This window comes from Thamnophis sirtalis, unplaced genomic scaffold (genome assembly GCF_051295495.1).
Source record: "Thamnophis sirtalis isolate CommonGarterSnake01/CBP01778 unplaced genomic scaffold, rThaSir2_p1.2 scaffold_12, whole genome shotgun sequence".
In the NCBI taxonomy this organism is placed as follows: Eukaryota; Metazoa; Chordata; class Lepidosauria; order Squamata; family Natricidae; genus Thamnophis; species Thamnophis sirtalis.
Genome location: NW_028261392.1, coordinates 37042532 through 37066698, shown reverse-complemented (window position 1 = coordinate 37066698; position 24167 = coordinate 37042532). Strand labels below are relative to the sequence as shown.

At 38.1% G+C, this 24167-nt stretch overlaps 1 protein-coding gene across 1 annotated transcript in view; it reads right to left on the bottom strand.

Moving 5' to 3' along the window:
- The window catches only part of GABRG3 (gamma-aminobutyric acid type A receptor subunit gamma3), a 451797-nt gene that overhangs the window by 200424 nt on the left and 227206 nt on the right, over positions 1-24167 (bottom strand). Inside the window, exons 4-5 of the mRNA XM_014064443.2 lie at positions 4227-4450; positions 2684-2766 (exon numbers count right to left, since the gene is read on the bottom strand). Of these exons, the coding sequence (XP_013919918.1) occupies positions 2684-2766; positions 4227-4450 (307 nt within the window). The remainder of the gene's footprint in view (positions 1-2683; positions 2767-4226; positions 4451-24167) is intronic.

Genomic DNA, 24167 nt, shown 5'->3' with positions numbered 1-24167 from the left:
ATATAATAATAGCTGGGCTTAATGGATGTTTAATAATTATAACAATTTGTATACATGTATATTAGATTGATGAAACTAATAATGGGGAAAACATGGAATTGGAAACTATTAGAGAATGTTATCAATGCTAAAATGATTGAATGACTTAGTATAGGAGGAAGCATAATAACAATGTATACAAAGATAGCTTGATTGTCAATATGTAAATTTTGATAAAATTCAATTGAGAACCACAGAAAGGACACAGAAAGACTTTGTAACCAATCGACACACTGTGTGTAATTGAAGAGGCTTTTATGTTATATGTGTTGTGTGTTTATGCTTGTCTGAAAATAAAAAAATTATTTTAAAAAAAGTTTATTAGAACACGAATCAGAGGTTTTCACCTTAATATATATATGAAAGAATACTGGTTCTAAATTGAAAATAATTTAGTTCCTGGAGTTCCTATAATTCTATCAATTGCTAAAGGGAACTTGTGTTGCAAAAGAATAACTTTGGGTCTAGGCCAAAGAATCAGACAGACAGATAGAGGGAGACAGGGACAGAGATAAAGTAACAGAGACAAAGGCAGAGAGGGAGGCGCGCACGGACACACACACACACACACACACACACACACACACACACAGAGAGAGACAGAGACAGAGACAGAGACAGAGACAGAGACAGAGACAGAGACAGAGACAGACAGATACACACATAGAGGATATTTTTTCTTGCGTGCATATGTTATTTTAGATCAGGAGTGTCAAATTCAAGTGGCCATCCTGGAAACTGTAAGAGGCCAGCCCGCGTCACTTTGGCCTGGTCTACCCAAAGCGAAGGAGAAAACATTGGGCCAGTGTGGATTCTGCCTGGTTTACCCAATGCAAAAAGGAAACATGCCAGCAGTTTGGGGAATAGTGTCAAGCTGACCATACCCACCCAGCTGACCATGCCCATTCAGTCAACCACGCCCAATGAGTGGCATCAAGCTGGTCATGCCCACCCAGTCAGCCAAGCCCCCCCTCCAAGCCCCTCCAAGGTCAACCACAGCCCTGATGTAGCTCTTATTGAAATTGAATTTGACACCCCTGTTTTAGATTGTAAGTTTTGGTATCTCTATATATCTCTAGAAGTACACATTTTGCAACTAACACCCACTAAGATGCAAAACAAAAACAGATATTCAGCCAACTTTATCTTGTGGATTTCCTTTTCTACTTGTTCTATGTTCTACCTGTTCTGTGTTAAATACCGCATCCTTTTCCCCTGCCCTGAAAAATGTGTAACAAATGCTTTAAAAAAGTGAAAAAATACAACAGAAAAAAATATTTAATATGTTGATACAAGAGTAAACAGGTAGTTCTCTGCATAATTATCTAATACAAATAGTATTCATGTATTTATAATATGCTTATATTATCTCTGGCCTTAGAAGTTAAGACACTCTGCCATGGTCTAGGCAACATAGAAACCTGTAGTATTTATTCTACTCATCTCTTAACATCTGCATATCAAAAGGACTTATTGATATCATATGTCTATAGAGATAAATAGATAGATAGATAGATAGATAGATAGATAGATAGATAGATAGATAGATAAATAGAAATATATCTATAGAGAGAGATATATTTATGTATGTATGTGTGTGTGTGTATGTATGTATGTATGTATGAATGTGTATATATATATGTGTGTGTGTGTGTGTATGTGTGTGTGTGTGTGTGTGTGTGTGTATCCAAAATCAATATTACCATTTTCCCCATTTTTAATGTTGGTGGTCACCATAAAGTCATTTTAAAAAGAGAAAAAAATCTAAAAAAAATATTATTCATTACATTCCATAGTTGTGTATTTGACATAATTGTTTCCAGAGTTCTATTATAGTTAGAGCCTTATATTGTCCATCCAACCATGTATATTTCAAAGTGCGCAAATGGAAAACTGAATCTTCCCACATTAATCAATGATTGCATTTTCTGTAAAAATATTCTTAGAAGCAAAGACCGTCATAGAAAATGTGTGTGTAAATCCACACACATACACCAAAGCATCATGGCTGCATGGCAAATATTGTTAACCAGATTTTGATACTGTTTGTGTTTGCAATTTAAGGCAAGAAGTAACATTTTTCATCCTTTTGCTGTAAAAGATTCTGACTGGCAGCAGGGTTACTAACAAAGATGGCAGGTTTGCTCAACAATGCCGAGATGTATTGGCACATGGGCATACAACCACATATAATAATTACCCAATTAGAGCTGGCAAGCTTATGAAATAAGAAAAAAAACATCATTTGTTCAATCCTAACAGATAGATTGGAGCTGCTTTTAAGCTATTTGTTATGTACCTTTAACACATTTCATGATAAATAGGTCTTTATTTGTAACACCTGCCACATTCTGGACTATGGATTCATGTTTTTCTTTTTGCTTGTTGCATCCTTAGCGTCATTTTTCAGCCTACTCATAATTGAGACCACAAATTAATAGTTCTTGTCATTTGTGATAATGCTGCAGGGTGAAAAATGTCCTGCTGTAAGTGCAGATGGAAAAAATCAGATGCCTAGCAAATATGAAAATAAGCACCTTAATCTAATACCACTGTAAGAGCCACCTGTTAAATTGAGAAACAAATGCAGGTCTTTATGCAAAGTTTTAGCAGATAGTAGATATACACCATGGCTATTACTTACAGCTGGAGAATATCAGCGGGCATGAATGTTTATCCATGGGAAAATTATGTAGCTGCAGCTGGCATTCGGCATTGATGGTGAGCCTAGAGAAAACCAGGTACCTATTACTGTCTTGGTATGACAGCAGACTATAAAATTTTTTAGTAATTCGGTCATTTCAAAGGCTTAATTGGAATATTATGAAAAAGTGCTTTTTTAGGATTCTCTTTGATGCAACTACTAGGCAGAAGCCATCATGGAAAAAGGCAATGACAATCACTTTCATATTATTGCTAAGAAAACTACACAGTCATATGGGAATTAGAGCTGGGGGGGATAAACTATCTTTTTATAACTATTATGCAGATGGCATGAATTATGATATTTATAGAGTGATGTCTTCCTGCATGTGATATCATTGTGGCTTGCAACAGATACCTATACATGGATAGGTCCAAGCAATGATCTGGCTGATTTTGTTTGGGTTTGAAAACTGACTGGACTCAGGCTGTTCACTAGTGTTGTCCAGTGTTTTGGATACAAAGAGAAAGGGGATCATACATTTAGCATCTAGCTGCATGTCTTATATCTATTGTGACTTCCCCCAGGATTGAGCTACAGATGTCAAAAGGAGCTGCTCTCAATCCCGGAGAAGATGCAGCCTTTTCATTAACTTCTATATAGGGCTGATTAAATGTCACAGCATGGATCAGAGCACTTATTTTACTTTGAATCTAGAGCCCTAGATTTTAATATTTTAATGGATGACTGCCAGAATCATACAGCTAAATTTGACACTATCTTTACCTATATTTCTGGGGGAAATACATTAATGTGCATTTATAGTTGTAATTATAGTACAAGTAATACTTGACTTACAGTCTTTAAATTTTAGTGGTTTAGTGACTGAATTTACCACAGCACTGAAAAAGTGACTTATGATCATTTTTTACAGTTGCAACTGTAGCAGCATCCCCATGGTCATGTGATCAAAATTTGGATCCTTGGCAACTGGCATGACCACGTACTTAAGACGGTTGCAGGGTCCTGAGGTCATGTGATCATCTTTTGCGACTGTCTGACAAGCAGTCAATGGGGAAGCCAGATTCATTTAACAATCATGTTACTGACTTAACAACTGCAGTGAATCACTTAAACAACTGTGGCAAGGAAGGTCGTAAATGGGTAAAACTCACTTAACAACTGTCTTGCTTAGCAATAGAAATTTTGGAACCGATTGTGGTCATAGGTTGAGGACTCCTTGTAGTTCTAGATAAGAAAATACCTTAATTTTTTGTCCTACTTGATAGTTTTAAGGAATAACAGGAATAACTCAGCACAATCCATTCTCCGGGTTACTAAAATACATCAAAACTAAGGAAACAAGTTGCCTGAACGGTCCAATTTAATTCCAAGCTGATTATGTTTCTTATCTTTGGGACAAGGCCCTCTGCCAGCTAAGATTTTTCTGTTTCTGTTATAAAATTGAAATTACATTAATCTCTATAAAAGGGTGAGCAGTTATTTAAACTAGCCCTTATTGAAAGACACAAATGCTTCTTACCTTAAAGTATATAGGATTTTCCCATCATTCCATATTCTTAGGAGCTGATTGGGTGTGGTAATCCAGTGAGCTTCTGCAGTTTTAGAATTCCTAAAAATAGTATCTGGGATCCAAATTAACCCAACCATATTGCTGTTGAGAGTGATACTTTTTTTCATGGTGCTGTTGAAACGAAGGCGGCTGTCAGTCCATGTCTGAGCAAAAAAAATATCAATTTGGTATTCCTGCAAAGGAGATTAGATACATATATTAGAATAAATTTAGAAGAGCAAGATCATCTATTTATCATCTATTTATTAAAACCTTCACATTTCTCTTTCTTTTTTAAACTCATACTCAAAAATCAAGAAGCAAGTCATGTGTTGCATTAAGCATTTGAATTGGGCTAGTCACTGTCTTACTTCCAAATAATAGATGAGATTTTCAACTATGATAATAGGTTGCATGGCAGTCCTTCCTAAATTTCTGATTAAAGGCAAGACTGATTCTGATCCATTCATCTGCATCTCATCATATGTTTTTAATGTTGAATGAGGCATTACTAAGCCATTAACTAGCTAAAAAGGTCAAGAATCTCCCACATTGGGATTTGGTGATTGTTTTGATTGATTGATTTTATTAAACTTGTATGCATTGGGCATTTGGTGATTGTCAGTGACACATCCAAGTAACTTTCCCAAATGTATTTTTCCCAATCAAATACAGGTAGTCCTTGACTGGTTGGCACTGGAAAAAATGACTTATGACCATTTTTCACATGATCATTGCAGCATCCTCATAATCATGTGATCTAAATTCAGATGTTTGACAACTGACTCATATTTTTGCTGGTTGAAGTGTCCCAGGGTCATGGGATCACCTTTTGAGAGTTTCTGACAAGCAAAACCAATTGGGAAGCCAAATTCACTTAACAACTGCAGTGATTCACTTAACAACCGTGGTAAGAAATGTCATAAAATGGGGTAAAATTCACTTAACAAATTTCTCACTTAGCAGCATACATTTTGGGCTCAATTATGGTTGTAAGTTGAGGACTATCTGTACTAACCAAGGAGAGCCTACTTAGCTTTCAAAATCAGCTAGGTTTTGTAATTGTTGTCACTGACCAAAGGAAGTTCAATTAATTATGCCCACAGCAATCATTCAATGTATCTATATTGAATTATCTATAGCTCTGTCTACAAACAGAGGGTGGAAAGAAGGAAAGAAAAAAAGAAAGAACAAAAGAATAAAAGAAAGAAAGAAAGAATGAATGAATGAAAGAAAACTGGAACTTACTCAGAGGGCAATGAAAATTGTGAAGTAATTGGTAACCTATCAGGAGATGCCTAATAAATGATGTCTGTGTATTTCTGTTCCAGTTTCTTATCTTTACATAGCTCCTGATAAAACCTGACTAAAGCAGAATAGGGTACTACCATGGCGTTAGGCATTGTGTTAGTGCAGCTGCATTATAACAACATTTGCCTTCATTAATCCTTGTGGCTGGTTTTATTGACAAAACCCATCTCTATTAGCATAACGACAACTAATATCAATTCTCTTAAGAAAAGAAACCTCACATTTCAAAATTCTGATAATATTGACAAGCATCTTAGGAGATTTATTAAAACACAGCATATCTACCAGTCTATCTAACTTCTAAACATTTAGCTTGCTCTTTACTGGTTTAGAACTGTTAATGTATTTCAGTACTGCTCTTCATCTTGATAAGATGTAGCTAATATCAGAACCATTCACCTTTATTTTGTTTTCCTTATGCTATTTTTTTTACCCCAAAACTAAAACTAAGTAATAAATCAGAAACACTTCAAGATTCAGCAGTAAAAACCAATGCATTATGACATTTATTGGAGTCCTGAGGTTATTTTTTAAAAAAAATTACTGACATTTACTGACAATATGATAAAGCAGAATGATTTTAAATAAGAAATTAAATTATGATTGAAATAATTTTAATATACTGTATATCTTTAGGTACTTTAAGCATCCTGAAAGCAAAAGTAATCAGCTTTAAGTTAAGTTAAATGAGTCATCTGCTGGTTCAGAGTTCCCTATCAGCAGTTTGCTGATGATACCCAATTGTAAATAATGTAATCTTGACCCCAGGCCACCAAGTGATGTTATTGATGCCCGATGCCAACATCTGAGGGCCTTGCCAGTCTCAGGCTAATAAGACCAAGGCTCAATTGATAATCGAGCCCACTTATCTGGGGAAATTTTACTTGTAGTATTGGATAACGTAGAACTTCCCTAATTAAGATTGGTCCTCAATCCAAGGGAGTTTTTTTTTACTCACCACTCTTGTTTGAAGAGCAGGTGGCGGCTGCGGCCATGACAGCTTTTGTACAAATTTATGTAGCATGCCAGATACACTCATTATTGGATTGGGAGGTCTTCCAGATGGTCTTTCACACTCTAGCTACTTCACAAATGAATGATTGCAATGCATTGAAGGTCGGGCTGCCATTGTAGACCACTCACAAACTACAACTGATCCAGAATACAACAGTGAGAGCAGTAATGGGCACACCATTGTATGTCCATGTGATACCACTCTAAACAAGTTGCATTGGTTACCTGTTGGCTTTCAAGTACAGTTCAAGGTTACAACATATAAACCTCTTCCTGGCATGGGACCAGGTTATCTATGAAACTGTCTTTCTTTGGTTGTTTCTGCCTTTTCAGTAAAATTGGGTAGAATGAATATGCTTCATAGTTGTTTTTTTTAATACAATGTCATCTAGAGGGACCTAAGAAGCTACAAACCTTCTCTGTTGCAGTACCTACACTCTGAAACAACTTCTCCGAGAAATCTGTATATGTCCTAAAAAGCCCTCCGGTTAAGATGGGGCTTAAGCTCTTATAGTATTTTTTCTTTCTTATGGGCTATCCATTTCTAGGTGGCTATGATCTTTGCTAATCAATGCTATATTTGCTTTTAAATTTGTTAGCATGGACTTTGATAGTTGAACAGTCTGTAATTGGAAAATTAAATTAAAATTAAACAAGGAAGTTAAAGAGACTAACTCATCCATATGTTAGTTATAAAATGAGCAGTTATTGCTCTATTTTGCTTTTAGAACTGTTTTCTTTAGTACAGTTTACTAGTCTAGTTGATACATTTTAATTTTTCTCGGTTGGATTGAGATTTTTGTTTTTGTTTTTGGTGCATACTTCTGCAGCCCTAAAAATTAGAAGTGAGCAATTTTATACATCATATACAGTATTATTTCAAATTATTATTCTAATGAGTCTAGTTTGGCCACACTATATATTTTAATGTACACCTTTAAACATTTGAGAAAGTGCTTTAAATAAAATGTGTGCAAATTAATTCAGATTATATCCATATTGGAGAATCAAGATTCAAGGAGAACTTGATTCAGCTCAACTCTGTGATTTGAGATTCTATGCCACTCTTATTTGATTGAATGTGTTTCAAGTTTGATTGAAGGAAAGATTTGTCAATAGACAATAATGAGAAAACTTCAAAATGCCAGGAACATGAGAATGAAACAGCAGGGATGATAGACCTTTTAGAGAACTTTGTCTGAAGAATTTTACCACAATGTAATTTTGAAATATTTCCTCAATACTTCTTTTAGGAGAAAGAGCATTCAGATGAAGAAAGGACAGCGTGATGGTTTTCAAATTATCCAGTAGAATCTTTAGAGGTTGACTGAATCAATGCAGTAATATTCAATTAGATCTTAAGAATACAAATGTTCAAGGATCCTATTAACACCTTACATTAGCTTTTCTAAGATGCACAAACTTCCACTTTGCTGGTTGTAATCACTGGGTTTTCAGGGTTGTCAGGAAAGCTTACTGGAAAGCTGGCAAAGATTCCTTCTACTGGGCAGAACTCAAAAGAATAAAACTCATCAATCCTTTTTTTGCCCCTGAACTTTAGATTTTGTTTGGTGCCAGAAGGATTGGCAATGCTAGTTCATTCCAAAAAAGGACTCTCTTATTATTAATTGAGACATGAAAGTGGACCTTTAATCATGCTGTCTTACCCACCCCACTTAGACATAGGGAAGTAAAAGCTGGAATGGTGCCTAAGGTAAGAACATGAGTCCATGTATTCTTTGACAAGGAATGTAATTTTATGTCAGTCATTCATGGCAGCTTTGATTTCATATTCAAAATATTGAGAGTTTTGCTCCCAGTTAGCACAACTGGGTTTTTTTCTTAATATGGCCAACTAATGATATTCAATGTGTTGGCCACATTAAGAAAAGCAAAGTTAAAATGTAACATAGTTGGCCACATTAAATAATTTGAAAAAAATGAGTGTAATATTAGCTTTGCCACCCCCCCCAAAATTCTGATCTATGGAGTGTTTAATGAGGTGAATTTATGTGTCTGTTTTAATTAGTGAATTTACTGAAACTTCATTGACCCCCATTATCCATTCAAGTTTTGCACTCTCCTATTTTAAATGTCAACCTTCAAAATTACTTAACTGATCATATTTTTAAATCTGTGATATATGCATAGAGGTACTGACATAATAATAAGTTAATTTAATTGCTAAGAGTATCACCAAGGATTCCATAGTACACTTCACAGTGATTTTACTTTATATGTATTTTAAAGAGTTATAGAAAGAGGAAAAACATATTTTTAGATGACAGAAACTGATAAGATTTGGTTGCTGCAAGAAAAAGATAAGATTCCATCTCTGTTTTCTATTAATAGAATTACTTTCCATAGTGGAAACAGGAGGGAGAAATCTGTCAGCAACTTTTCCTAAAATCTGTTGTAGATCTTTCAGATGAAACATATGGATTAGATGTGTGAGATGTTGAGAGATGAAGAGTAAGAATACTTCATAGAATTATTCTTAGAGTAGGAGTTCTGGGAATGGCATTGGATTCTGTGTAAAGTTGTTGTTGTGACAACATGGACATTTAGAATTCTTGTATTTTGCCATACCAAAACCTCCTTTCTCTATGCTTACCTACTTTTTCTGTGAACATAACTATAAAAGCTGGAAGCTCTTATTTATTGCTATCTAACCTTTTCTAGGCTCTAAATGCTACATAGAGAGCATGCTAGACCTTGAGAACTCCAAGACTTGAAGAGGTATGTGCTCTCCATTTATTAAGACACAACTACTTTCTGGGAGGTGGGACTAAAACAATCATTTGAGATAGGTGGTTGTCGTAGAGGTGATAACTATGACAAATGGCCTGTTAGGATATCCCTTTGTAGGAACATAGTAGGGACCTAAGCCAAGACTTTGAAATAGATGAAAAAGAATATATAAAGTATTGTTAGGGACTTTGGATGCAAGGAATGTAGTTCTGAGAGAATACAAAAATGTTTATTCGGTATTTGTTGAATTTATGAATAGGAATTCTTGTTTTGTATTAAAGTCACTTATCTTTTGGTATGAGGAAGGAGAGTGTGAAGCACCATGAAAGAACTGCTACACCAAGTATTTATACCTCAATCAGAGGAAAATGATATAATTTGCTGATGAGTAGCAAATTGTAGTTAAGATTAAGATTAAGATGTTGGAATAAAATGGAGGACGGTTCAGTTCCACCTAAGGTAACCAGATTTTTAGATTGGTAAAGAGGGACACCTTTGACGGGGGGGGGGGGGGGGGATTAAAAAAAGTTTTTTTCACTTAACAAATGTGGCAAGAAAAATTGTAAAATGGGGCAAAACTCAATAAATTTCTCACTTAACAACATAAATTTTGGGCTCAATTGTAGTCGTGCATTGAGAACTACCTGCACTTATCTTCAGTATTACTTCATTCTGCTGTAGCATTAAATTTCATATAGAACAAGCTTGTTCTTTCAGAATTGTGGAATTGTTATATAACTGTCTACCTTTAGAAAAGTGTCTCTTGAGTTAAACTCAGCTCCTAAAATGTTATTGATGTGTCGTAATTTTCTTAGCAGTAGTATGGAAATTGTCATTGTTGATTTTGGACAATTTTTAATATTTTCCTATTAAATATACAGTACTGAGATTCCTAGGTGGATTCCCCTCCAATTATTAGCCAGGTTCAACCCTGCTCATCTTTTTGAAAGCAGGCAAAAACAGCCAGGTTACATCCCTATAAATTGAAAGCTCTCTCCCTCCCTCTTTCTCTATCTCTCTCCCCTCCCTTCCTCTCTCTCTGTGTCACTCTGTGTGTATGTGTGTGTGTGTGTCTGTCTCTCATTCACTCACTCACTTAATCACTCACTCTGTGTGTGTGTCTCTCTCTGTGTCTCTGTCTGTCTTTCTGTGTGTCTCTCCCTCCCTCCCAACATGCAGATGGGCTCTGGACCAGGGCAGCCTCTTCCTTCTTTTTAACCAGGTGATCTTCTAAGACTAAGACATAACAAAGAACCTTAATTACAGGCTGAACAAAAGAGCCCATCCGGGAAGACTAGTAACATGAGGGCGATCCCTCATGTTACTCAGACCAGCTGAGCCTCCCTGGACGTCGCAGCAGCAGCAGCCCCAAGTGCGCCGATCTCGGAGTTTTTCATATCAGGGCGTGCTGCAAGAAGAGGGAGTGAGTGAAGACCTTTTCTAGCCGGCGCAAATGGGGCGGGCTGCAAGAGGGAGGGAGGGAGTCTGGATTGCTGCAAAGCAAGTCTTGGGAAGTCCTTTGTGCCGGCTAGAAAAGGTCTTCACTCACCCCCTCTTCTTGCAGCATGCCCCGATGTGAAAAACGCCGAGATCGGTGCACTTGGGGCTGCTGCTGCTGCAACATCTAGGGAGGCTCAGCTGGTCTGAGTAGGCAGGGCAGGGGTAACGTGGTGCCCAGCTCAGGTGCTCCGAGCAGAGGGGGAGCCGCCCCCTCTGCCAGCGCTGGGCAGCAAAGCTAAACATCTCAGCACTGAAATGTCAAGCTTTGCAGCCCAGCGCTGGCAGAGGGGGCGGCTCCCCCTCTGCTCAGAGCACCTGAGCTGGGCACCACGTTACCCCTGCCCTGCCCCCTCCGCCGCCGCCATGCTTTTGAGGAGCCATCGGGCCTTTTTTCCTGCTCCCGCCCCTCCGCCGCCTTCCTACTGGCTCCCGTGGCCTCAAGGCTCCTCAAAAGCACGGCGGGAGCTTTGCCGGCTTCACCTCAGCCGCAGCGCTGGGCAGCAAATCCGGCGGTGCTGTTAGAGGAGGAGGAGGCAGCAGCAGTTTGTCCGGTGGTGGCGGGGGCTTACTGTCAGTCCAGTTGCCCCATGCTCATCAAAACAAATCACTGCAGCTGTATGGGAGTTGAAAAGTGCTGCACGGTGTTGCGAGCAGCAGCGGATGGGCGGGGGAGCGAGCGATCAAAGAAGGCGCCAAAATTAAAGCGGGATCTTTTGACAACGGCCTGGGACGCGGGAAAAATTATGAAGAAGCGTGCTTGTCCAGCCAAATGCGGGACGTCTGGTCACCTTAGTTCCACCCTCAGTCATGGAAATTACTGGGTAACATTGGCCCATTTATCTCTCTGTCCAAACTACTTTACAGAGTTGATGTTATGATGATGAAATGAAATCCATGTGAATCCCATTAATCATGAACACCTTTTATTAACAAAAGAATAATGTGCTAGTCTATTTCTCTATAGAAACGATATTAGTGGCTTGCATGCAATTCCCTGTAACTGCTGATGAATCCTCAATCAGTTAATGGGGGTGGGGTAGGTGGGAAATCTATTGTCCCCAGCTTAATAAATAAGAAAGTTATCAGCATTAACTGTGTCACAGCAACTTGTTGGGTCACCAGACCTGTAGTTACTTTCCAAAAAGTACCTGTTATTTCAGAGTAGCAAGTGTTCAGAAGAATGATAAGGGAAGCAGTCTTGGTCTTTTAGAATACCAATTCATTATTCAGATATGTTTAATCTAAAGTTGAGAACCAGATGAACTTTTTTTTTAATCTTGCAAAATAGTACTCCTAATAAACTGATAGATACAGTCTTGAGGACAACCTATTAGAATCAAGTGTACAATATAACCAATGGCAGTGTATAACCTTTTTAAGGACAGAATTTGTCAAATGGATCTGATTTGATAATCAGTTCATTAAAGAACTTGTCTCAATTAAAAATTTTTGCATATTACTGTAATATATATTTATAATTCTCATGCTGGCACCAGTTGAACTGATTTTTAAAATCCTTGTGGTTCAGTATTTAGCATATCCCACTTTTATCTCTAATATTTATTTATGATTGTCTTTCCATCAATCCATTTTCCATCCTTATATGAATCCAACAAAATGCCATCTCTCAAGCTTAGTAGAAAGATATGAATAACATTTATAGTCTATATACATAAAGTTTTGTAACACAAAGATTCCCTTTGTGTTAAACCCATGAACAAAAATATTATATTAAGTTTATTATATTAAAATATTACATTAAGTTTACAAGACAGTAGTCTTATATATATATATATATATAGTATGGAGTATGCCATACTGACATCAGTGAGATTTACTTCTGAGTAACCTAGCATTGAAATATGATTTTATGTAACTGCAAAACTTCCCTTCTCTTTCCATCACAATAATCATTTTTAGATAAATGACATAATGGTTATTTAGAGATGCCGAAAGTTTAATTGATTTTAAAAAACACATGTAAATTCAAAGTATTGTTAGAATGGATTTATGAATTCATAGATACAAAATTGACACAGAAAAAAAACAATAACAAGATCTATCCATTCCCTATGATAATGATAGCATTTTCACAATGGATGCTTCCCATCTTATTTTGTAAGAATTATATGGGTCACTTCAGTTTGAAATGCATATTTTAAAGTTCAGAATGTAGTGGAACATGCTACAAAAATTACTTCAAAAGCAAATTAGACAAATGTATGAAAAGTAATGCTTTTTGGGGTACTAATTCACAAGAAAATGTCTTAACTCTAATGCAGTAGGTCTCTCATTTCCAGCTGAGAAGGATATTTAAATAGTGGAAGAAAGTCTATTCCAACCCATTCCTTTCTATGAAGAACTTATCCTTCCTCCATCCACGTCCTAAGCCTAAAGCACTCTAAAAGGCTTTTTTAGTCCTTAAATAAAACTGCTGCAATAAAAACGCAACATTGCCTTATCTGCATCATCATCCTTATCATAATTTAAAGTAATATTCAAACTGAAAAACAAAAACATAAAAAGTCAACTTTATAAGGGCAGACTAATCCTGAACAACCTGTCCTATAAATATTGTCCTGTCAATTTTTTTTCTAAAAGAAGGCAGAATGGTAATATTGAAAATCTTTTAGAAGAACAGTCCATAATAAATTCACTGCCATTAAGAAGGTCTTAACCATGCCTAGTCTATTGGACCATCAGCCAAACCCAGTTGTGAAACCCACAAGCCAGACGTTTCCAAATGATCTTAATTTACAGATGGTATTGGAGGGAAAAAAATGTAGGATAAGATACTGTACATATTTAATCTGATCCAGCAAAGTTTTTGTTTTTCTATTTTAGGTCATAACTCATATTTTTTTAGTGTCATGTGTTGAATTATCAGAAAGGAAAAGAAAGTTCTTCTAATATACTGGCTGCATAATCTATGTTGTTTTTTTTAATGACACTGATCAAAGGATCAAACAATTGTTAAATAATTTATCTTTGTTCTAAGGCTGACCAGTCTTATAGCAAATCTATTCCAAAAATATTGTTATTTAAAATGAAACATGTTTAAATATTTTTAAATGCAGATTTGCTGTCAATAAATTATTCAGCTTTAAGTTTCTAACCTTCTGTTATGTATAGGTTGGCTGATTGGCTGCTGGCAGGATAGATGAATGGATAAACAGAAAGGAAGAAATAGAAATATCATGATATTAAGCAATTTTAATTATGTTCCCAGTGCTTTCATTTGAATATATTAAATTTACTTGTCAGAGAAAAAAGAACTCTGGTATTACTAATGGAAATTGAATACATAAATATAAAATACAAGCCCCACCAGAAGATACCCAGACTATGATTTGGGGAAAATATGCAGTTCCGTACCTAATTTATTTGTTTCTAAAAATACAGTTAGCAACAAAGCGCATCTGGCAACTTTGGCGCTATAGACATGCTCTTGTATTGTACTAATTACCTGGCTGACATTAGAGGTAATAGCAATGTTCTTTCCTACTTCCTCAAATTACAAAAGTTGCCTTCTGTTGCCATAGTAACCTTCTGATATCACAGTAACAGTTTCCCCAGTTGTTATAGTAACATCACAACAGGTTCCTCTCCAGAATTCAGCTATGTTCTCTTTCCATACCAGAGAATCCGCTCTTTGCTAATGAAAATTACCTGTAGACAGCATGGAGTCGCCTAGAAATACACATGGATTGCTTGATCAGCATGCAATTCTTCGGTCCCTGGTATTCTGATTAACCAAACTTTCTAAAGTTGTAGACAGATTGCCCCCGTGTTTGGTTTTAATCAGTAGATTTGTTTGGCCAAATTACTTCCTGCCTTCATTTGGCAGGAAGCCTTTCAATCGTATTTTTATCTGAATCATGCCAATGGCATAGGCCAGGTCTTTCCTTTTTTTCCCTTTCTTTTCTTTTCCTGTCTTTTCTTTTTTCTTTTTATACCTTCAACTGAGTATTGACTTCTGCTGACTTCCTGAACCAGTTCCTGCAATTTTATTGACAAGATTTTCAGAAATGACTTGCCACTGGCTTCTTCTTCCTAGGGCTGAAAGGGAGGGACTGGCCCAACATCACCCAGTTGGCTTTGTGCCTAAGGCAGGACTAGAAAACATGGTCTCTCCATTTTTGCCCAGGACCTTAACTACTATTGTAGTTCAAACTCTCTCTATATACAACAACTTTTTAGCTATGGATCAAATATTACTGCACAATGCAAAAAAAAAAAAAGAGAAGGTTTCAGGTGTGTAGTACAAGGAGATGACAATATCCCCGAGTAGTGTCAAAAAGTAATCTTTGTAATTTGTTGGGTGCTGCAACTAAGGAATTTCAAACAGTAAAAGCAGCATTTTGTGAGTGAGAAAATTTAAATTTCCATAAAGTGGAATATTTTTGTCCCTTTCATGGCTCTTTAATCTGTAAAATTACTGACCACAAATAAATCCTCAAGGCAGAATGCAGTTAAAAAGGCATCTGCTTGTTTTATCCCCCCCCCTTTCATTTTCACTAGTTTAAGGACAATTTATGCTTGTTAGGTAATCGTAGGATTCTGGGTTTTCCTTCTCTTAAATAATTGGCTGCTGAGTTGCACAACACTTTGATAACAAGGCAAATTACCTTTGGGATTACTGATCTGTTAGATTTCCTGAGTGTTAAAATTCAGAAACTTGATTTATTATAACAGGAGAGAGCTTTTGCAATTTTATTTGATTCCCCTAACACCAATATATTTGGCTAACATGCTTCTTCAAGTTAACTATGTGACTTATGTGGGGACTGTATGGGTGAGTGGCTGTGTATGTATGAGAGGACTGGGAGTACAGCCTAGTGCCTCCTCCACTGAGTCCTATCACAGAAGTGGTAGGGGGCCCAGGCCCACATCCCGTCCTAGAATGATTGACATAAATGACCTGCCGGAGAAAGCGGAGGCTACGGGAGGGGAAATGGGGTCTACAGGTGTGGGAGTGGGCCAGAGCATTATGGTCATGACGGGGAGGGGCAGGTATGATGGGAACTTCAGGGCTAGCCATTACCGGGGAAGGAGTGTCCGCTACGTCACAGCAATCCCTCCTTCCGGCCCTGTTAGTTCCATTCCAGGATCAGATGGCGAGAGCTGTCAGGGCCCTGGTCTCAGGCTGTTGTTGCTAAATGCCAGGTCTGTGGTTCACAAAGCTCCCTCGTCCGGCACCTAATATTAGACGAGGGGGCAGACCTGGCATGTATTACTAAAACCTGGCTGGGCCAGGAGGGAGGAGTCCCCCTCACTGAAATGTGCCCAGAAGGGTTTCAGGTGCTCCATCAGCCGCGATCCCAGAGAAGGGGTGGGGGAGTGGCCGTCATCATCCGAAGGTCATTAGTTCCTTGTAGGATCCCTGCTCCGGAGCTTGTCGGGTGTGAGTCCCTGTTGGTGAAGTTGGACCTTGAGGGTCAAGTGGGCTTGTTGTTAACATACCTACCTCCCAACAGCATTGCAACAGCCCTCCCCTCATTTCTCGAGTCAGTAGCCGAGCTGGCGGTAAAGTTCCCCAGGCTTATGGTGCTGGGGGATTTCAACCTGCCTTCGCTTGGTGAACACTCTGATGGGGCGCAGGAGTTCATGGCTTCCATGACAGCCATGGACTTGACCCAAGTAATTCGGGGTCCGACTCACTCAGCGGGTCACATGCTTGACCTCGTATTTCTCTCGGAGCAGTGGAGACGTGATCTAGATTTGATGGGCATTAAGATCTTGCCCTTGTCATGGTCTGATCACTTCCTATTGAGGCTTGACTTTCAGAAACCAATCCCTCACTGTAGGGAGGGGGAACCGATTAGGTGGTTCCGCCCCAGACACCTGATGAACCCTATGGGATTTCAGACGGCGCTTGGAGAAATACCTGATACTCTCATCCACAGTCCGGTAGAGTCCTTAGTCGCTGCTTGGAATACAGCAGTGGCAGGGGCTCTAAACCGGATTGCACCTTTACGGCCTCTCCGAAGTAGTGGATCCAGGAGGACTCCTTGGTTCACCGAGGAACTCTGGGAGATGAAGCGCCAAAAGAGACGCCTAGAGCGCTGCTGGAGGGCTAGTAACTCTGAATCTGACTGAGCACTGATGAGAGCCTATATCAGGACCTATCTCGTGGCAATACTGGCGGCAAAATGTGCACATTTTTCCACTCTTATTGCATCCGCAGAATCTCACCCAGCTGCCTTGTTTAGAATAGCCTGCTCCCTCTTAAAAGGGAGGGATGCGGACAACCCTTTACAGGGTAGAGATGAGGAATTTGTTCAGTTTCTGATGGATAAAGTCGCTCAGATTCGGACGGATCTGGACTCCAATTGCATGGTACCAACCGAGGTACCGGGGGAAGGTCTTGAGCGGATTTTATGGAGCGAATTTCAACTTGTCGCTCCTGAGGAAGTGGACAAGGCCATGGGAGCGGTGAGTGCCTCCACCTGTATACTGGACCCGTGCCCCTCCTGGCTGGTCTTGACCAGCAGGAAGGTGACACGTGGCTGGCTCCATACGATAGTTAACACCTCTCTCTGGGAGGGATCCTTCCTGCACCTCCTAAAGGATGCGGTGGTGAGACCCCTCCTGAAGAAACCTTCTCTGGACCCAGCCATTTTGAGCAACTATTGTCCAGTCTCCAACCTCCCCTTTGTAGGGAAGGTTGTTGAGAAAGTGGTGGCCTTTCAACTCCGACGGACCTTGGATGAAACTGATTATCTGGATTCCTTTCAGTCAAGTTTCAGGCCTGGTTACAGCATGGAAACTGCTTTGGTCACACTGATCGATGATCTCTGGCGAGCCAGGGATAGGGGTCATTCCTCTATCCTAGTGCTTCTTGACCTCTCAGTGGCCTTCGATACCATCAACCATGGTATCCTTCTGCGATGGTTGTGAGAGGTGGGAGTGGGAGGCACCATCCTACAGTGGTTCTTCTCCTACATCTCGGATAGGTCATAGTCGGTGTTGGTTGGAGGGTAGAGATCGACTCCTAGGCCCCTCAATTATGGGGTGCCTCAGGGTTCGGTCCTGTCCCCCCTCCTATTTAACATCTACATGAAGCCGCTGGGTGAGATCATACGCCGGCACGGGATTAAATACCACCAATACGCAGACAATACTCAATTGTATCTGTCCGCCCCGTGCCAACTCAGCGAAACGGTAAAAGTGATGTGCCAGTGCCTGGAGGCTGTCAGGGTCTGGATGGGAATGAATAAGCTTGCACTCAATCCCAACAAGACTGAGTGGCTATTGATGCTCCCTCCCAAGGATGGTCCATCTATTCCATCTCTTAGCTTGAGGAGTGAAACTATACGCCCCTCAGAGAGGGTTCGCAATTTGGGAGTCCTCCTGGATCCACAGCTGACGCTTGAACATCACTTGTCAGCTGTGACCAGAGGGGCCTTTGCCCAGGTTCGCCTGGTGCACCAATTGCAACCCTATCTGGACCGGGAGGCCCTTCAGATGGTCACTCACGCCCTCGTCACCTCATGACTGGATTACTGTAACGCACTCTACATGGGGCTGCCCCTGAAGAGTGTTCAAAGACTTCAGTTAGTCCAGAATGCAGCCGCCCGAGCGATAGTGGGCGTACCTAGGTACACCCATATTACACCTATCCTCCGCGAGCTGCACTGGCTTCCCATTGGTCTCCGGACACACTTCAAGGTGCTAGTCGTTACTTTTAAAGCCCTACATGGTATTGGACCTGGCTACCTGAGAGACCGCCTCCTGCCATTTACCTCCCAGAGACCTATAAGATCGCACAGACTAGGCCTCCTCCGGATTCCATCTGCCAGTCAATGTCAGCTGGCGACTCCCCGGGGGAGGGCCTTCTCTGTAGCTGCTCCGGCCCTACGGAACGATCTCCCCGTGGAGATCCGGACCCTTACTACCCTTCCGGCCTTCCGCAAAGCGACCAAGACCTGGCTGTTCCGGCAGGCCTGGGGCTGTTGATTTATTCAGCCCCATCCTAAACTATGAATGTTGTGGAATTTTTAATGTTGTTTTTTTTATTTTTTGTATGTTCCCTCTTCCTTTTTATCTGTAAGCCGCCCTGAGTCTCTCGAGAGTGGGCAGCATACAAACCCTATAAATAAATAAATAAATAAATAAATAAATAAATAAATAAATAAATAAATAAATAAATAAATAAACAAACAAACAAACAAACAAACAAACAATTTAATCAAAATACTCTTTCTGTAGAAGTGGTTCATGTATGAAAATGCATATTCGGGTTTTATGTTTTGCTAAGCTCAATTTATTACTTTCAGACTACACCCACGACATGGATTGTCATGGACAGATATCATGATGGGATGTTTTTCAAGTTTCTTCAATAATTTTAATAACTAAGAATTTGAGAAATGTGCCTACTAGGTCTTCTAATCTAGACAACTGTAACCCTTTACTATCCTGGGGCTGATAGAAAGTTAAATCCAATTCATCTGGAAAACATCATCAGTACTAATGATGGAAGGCAAAGATTATGAATAAAGTTAAAGCTAGAATGGAACGATGTAGCATGCTATATAATTTATCAGTGTTTATCTCTTTAGATAAATACAGATTACAGAAAACATTTTATATTTCCTGTATATATTCAAAAATATGAATTCAGAATGCATATTCAATAAAAATTGATTTCTTACTACTTCAATGTAGAAATAAATGTTTATTTCTCAACATACTTACTATAAATCATTGGTATCCAAGTGAATATGGTAAGAATCAAGAATACATCAAGTGGAAATAGTTTAGGTGATTTATGATTAAAAACTAAATTCTGCTGGTTTGCAAACTATTCTATATAACTGAAATGTTAAACACAACTGGAATTTATCTGAATGTTGAAAGTGGTTACTTATATATGCCAATCTTTTCATTTACTTGAATACATACTTATAACTGTCCACCTCCTAGAACTGACCTTAGAATTAAAACAATACCAATTGTATAATCAAAATTTGTAGTATGGTTTACCTGATGCACCAATTCATATAATTATTTCCATTTTACTCTGTTCCTCTTTTAAATTTCCAGCTATCTATAATCAAACAAAAATATCAGTTTGAATTTAATCAGTAGCTAAGAATTGTCATTCTAGCTGTTATTTTAACTTCTTGAAAAATCTTGCAATCAACAGACTTTTGTTTTCATACTTTTTTGTTTTCTTGTAATTCAGTAGCTGCCCCTTTTTCCATTCAAGATTCTTTTATGGCAGCTGCCTTCTCTCTTTTTTTGAATATAATTCCAAACTGGGCTCTTTTAGAAAATTCAAATCCTAGTGATAGAATGTTAATTTCTTAAAATTATGGTTTAACTGATTAGTTTGAATTCCTCAATTAAAATATTGCTCCATCAATACTTTTTTGTTTTAATGTTTTATTGTTGATATATTGTTTTTATTTGGGGGGGTTGGGAGCTGCTCAGAGTTTGGGTTAAGTCTAGATGGGTGGGCATAAAAAAATTATAAATAAATGTCAAATCCTGAATCATACATGTGTGAACCTCAGGGGTGGGGGCAGGGAGAAAGATAATTAGTACTTACAAAGTGAAATAGAAATTATTTGGAGGTTCTTTGTTACCAACTTTTCTTTCAAACAAAGAAATTGGGTTTGTAAAAGTTGGGATTTTCCAGAACACCTTTGCATTCTTACTATTATTATTGCGTTGTATTACTGAATATACCTGATTGAGGTGATTGATAAAGCTTTAAAACACCTAACAAAATTACATAATCAATTCCTAATTTAGGACTAGCAAGTCAGGGAAGGGTAAGATTGAAAAACAACTCACCATCCAATTTATAGGAAAACATTGTGTGTCTGTGGGAAGGAGAGGGGATGAGGCAGTTATTTGACTTCCATTTGGGAACTTAATGATTTTATTCCTCAAAGGTTTTCAAAGCAGTATGTTGCCTAACATTTGCAACAAAGGAAGGGTTCTTACTTTTAAAAAATGATGCATTTATTTCCATTTTTTTTTCTAAAAAGAAAACTTAATTACAGGCAACAGGTTGTTCAATAGTTTGGACAGGCATGCCACAGTAATGGGCAGGAAGAATGTCAGGAAACAAAGTTTGGCTGTGATATCATATGTTCTGCCAAATATTTAAAAGAAAAAAGAAAGTTAACATAAACATTTTAATCCATTCCCTTTCTTCTTAGTCATTTCCTCTCTGTCCTAAACATTTTAAATATTACTCCCTTTTGTTTTTGTTTTAGACTCGGATTTACATATCTACATCTGAGCATCCCTTAAAAACAAAAACAAAAGAGGGGGATGGGGAGTTTAGGGCTTTATCATGTGCGCTAATGTGTGAAAAAGGTCAAGGTTCTACCTGTAACTACACAATCAAAACCTGTTTAGGTACACTGACATGTTTAATGTTGGTTATGGTTTTTTTTTTTGCCTTCCTCAGGATTCCCCAAATGATGTCCCAAAGATGTGTCATGCTAGAAGAGGCAAATCGCAACATATATATTTTAAAATATATGTGATAGGTAAGAACACATGAACATTTGTGTACAAAAAGCCAGAGATAACTGAGCTTTTTTTCCTCTATGAAAATTATGAGAAAAACCACAATCTATTTCCCTCTTGTTTCTCTCAGGTGATAGTCCAAACCATTCATTTGTATGCTTGGAGATGTTCCTTCACTTTTTTTAAAAAATCCATTCTCCATTGCCTTCACAGTGGGATTATTGATAATCCATTTCATGAAGTACATTTCATACACAGGAATGGCTGAAAGTATTCATGGTAAGATTTGATATTATATCATCCTGTTTCCCAATGAATTCTTTGGAGATTTTCCACATAACATTGTATATCAATGGTTTTCTACAAACTGAGTCATTCAAAATCTTATCATCTGATATTTCATAAATGAAAAAAGTAGGAGGCACATGTCTGAAGCAATTATTATAAAACTATTTATATTCTACTATTTCCCTAAGTTTGTTACAGAGCAATATGTTTCGCTTCTTCCATATTCAGCATTTTGACATGGTAATCTCTAAATTTAGATTAAGATGAAAAGCATTAATTGACTAAAGCCCAAAAAAATAAGCTTCATGGCTGAATGGGGACTTGATTGCTTGTCGCCCAGGAATTAATTCACCTTTATGGCAGTTCAACTAAAGAACAAAAAGCAATGTACAAAGCAATATAGGGACATGGTAGAAGGTAGGATGGTTTCGAAAGACATTAAGATTTGAAGACTCAAAGTTAACATTGCTACTAATATTTTCTTTTCTTTTTCTTATCTCATGCTTTAAGTGTCTCATTATTTCTTTTGGCACCATCATTAATGTTGCATATACCAAAAGGAAAGTATGCAATGAGTACAGGTAGTCCTCGACTTACATCAGTTTGGTTAGTGACCGTTCAAAGTTACAACAGCACTGAAAAAAGTGACATGACCATTTTTCACAGATACGACCTTTACAGCATCCACAGGATCATGTGATCAAAGTTCAGGCACTTGGCACCTTATTCATATTTATGATGGTTGTAGTGTCCCAGGGCTATTTGATCCCCTTTTGCAACCTTCTGATAAACAAAGTCAATGGGGAAGCCAGATTCATTTAACAACTGGGTTACTAACTTATCAACTGCAATGATTCACTTAACAAGTGAGACAACAAAGGTTGTAAAATGAAGGAACATTCACTTAACAAAGATATATACCAGTGTGTGTGTGTGTGTGTGTGTGTGTGTGTGTGTGTATGTGTATGTGTATGTGTATATTTGTTTGTTTGTTTGTTGATTTATATGCCGCCCTTCTCCCAAAGGACTCAGGGCGGCATACAACATTAAAAACACACACATACACACATATATGCTAGTCTTGTTGTATTCGGGTCTCTTCCCGTATAAGATTTTACATGGAAAAGACCCGAATACAACAAGACCAGCATACCTACACCTGTGAAAATCTACAAAAACATATACATACATACATACATACATACATACATACATACATACATACATACATTTTCGTAGATTCTCACGGGTGTAGGTATGCTGGTCTTGTTGTATTCGGGTCTTTTCCCGTGTAAGATTGAGATTGTCTTGGCAACGTTTCGGTGAGGTCGGAGCTGCCGTCTTTCTATAAATCTTGATGGGTGTGTGTGTACTGCTGGCTTTGTTTCAGTAAGTGGATTGATTGGCTGTGTGGTTGTATCATAATTGGTAGATTGGTGCTGAGCGTAGAGCCAGCACCAATCACACCAATCTACCAATCATGATACAACCACATCTCAATCTTACACAGGAAAAGACCGAAATACAACAAAATCAGCACACACAAACACAAACACACACACACACTCATGACATTGCACACTGACTTTGTTTCTTCTAAGATTTCCATTAGTGTCGTAGCTCCAAATTTGTCCTTCCGTTATATATTAATCAATGCCATATTAATAGTAATTTGAAATGATGGTAACAAAGGAATTTCCTCTAACCACAATACAGGTTGAAGTGTGCAAGTTTTATTGAAGCCATGCTATTGGGGAGCAGTAAAAATCTTTTATTCATTTGATACTACTGCTATTCCCACACAACTGATGCTCTACATTACAAAAAGAAGAACCTGCATGCAACAGAAACACCATCATATTTTACTTCAATTAAAAACCAAACAGCCATGCTAACTGAAAATTCATTTTTATGTTATTTTTAATGCTGTAATGTTGTGACTCCTGGCACACAGAACTATGAAGATGAAGGAATAGATCCCTAATTTTTTAACCTAAGAAATAAGATAAAATAATTATGTTTTAAAATTGGCTCTCACCCATCTGACTTTCTATAAGAGCTTTAAGACCTGCCTCTGCCAGATGGATTTGGGCCCCAATTGGGGGGAGGGGCTTCAAATGGGATTTGATTAAGAGTTAATCATCCTCCCCCTCCTGTGCATCTGGCTGCTCCCTTCTTCATCTTGTGTCAATGATTTTATTCTGTCTGTATATTTATATCTGATAATTTTATATATTTTTATGTTGTAAGCTACCCAGAGTCACTTTGAAACAAAAAAGGTGGCAAATAAATTTAATAAATACTAATAATAAAATCAGAATTTGGTAAGCAAAAGCATATTTCAAAACTTCAGAACTTGTATTTTACAACTTTTTACATGTGTAAAAATGTTGTCTTTAACATTTGTAAGGTAGCCATAGTTTTCTTCCACCACTACCATTGCTACCACCAGTTACCCTAGACCAGGAAAAAGGAAAAACAATAACATTTTTCAGCCTCTTATATTTTCAGAAATAAAATGCAAAAGTATCAATATTCCCAATGCCTACACAGTAG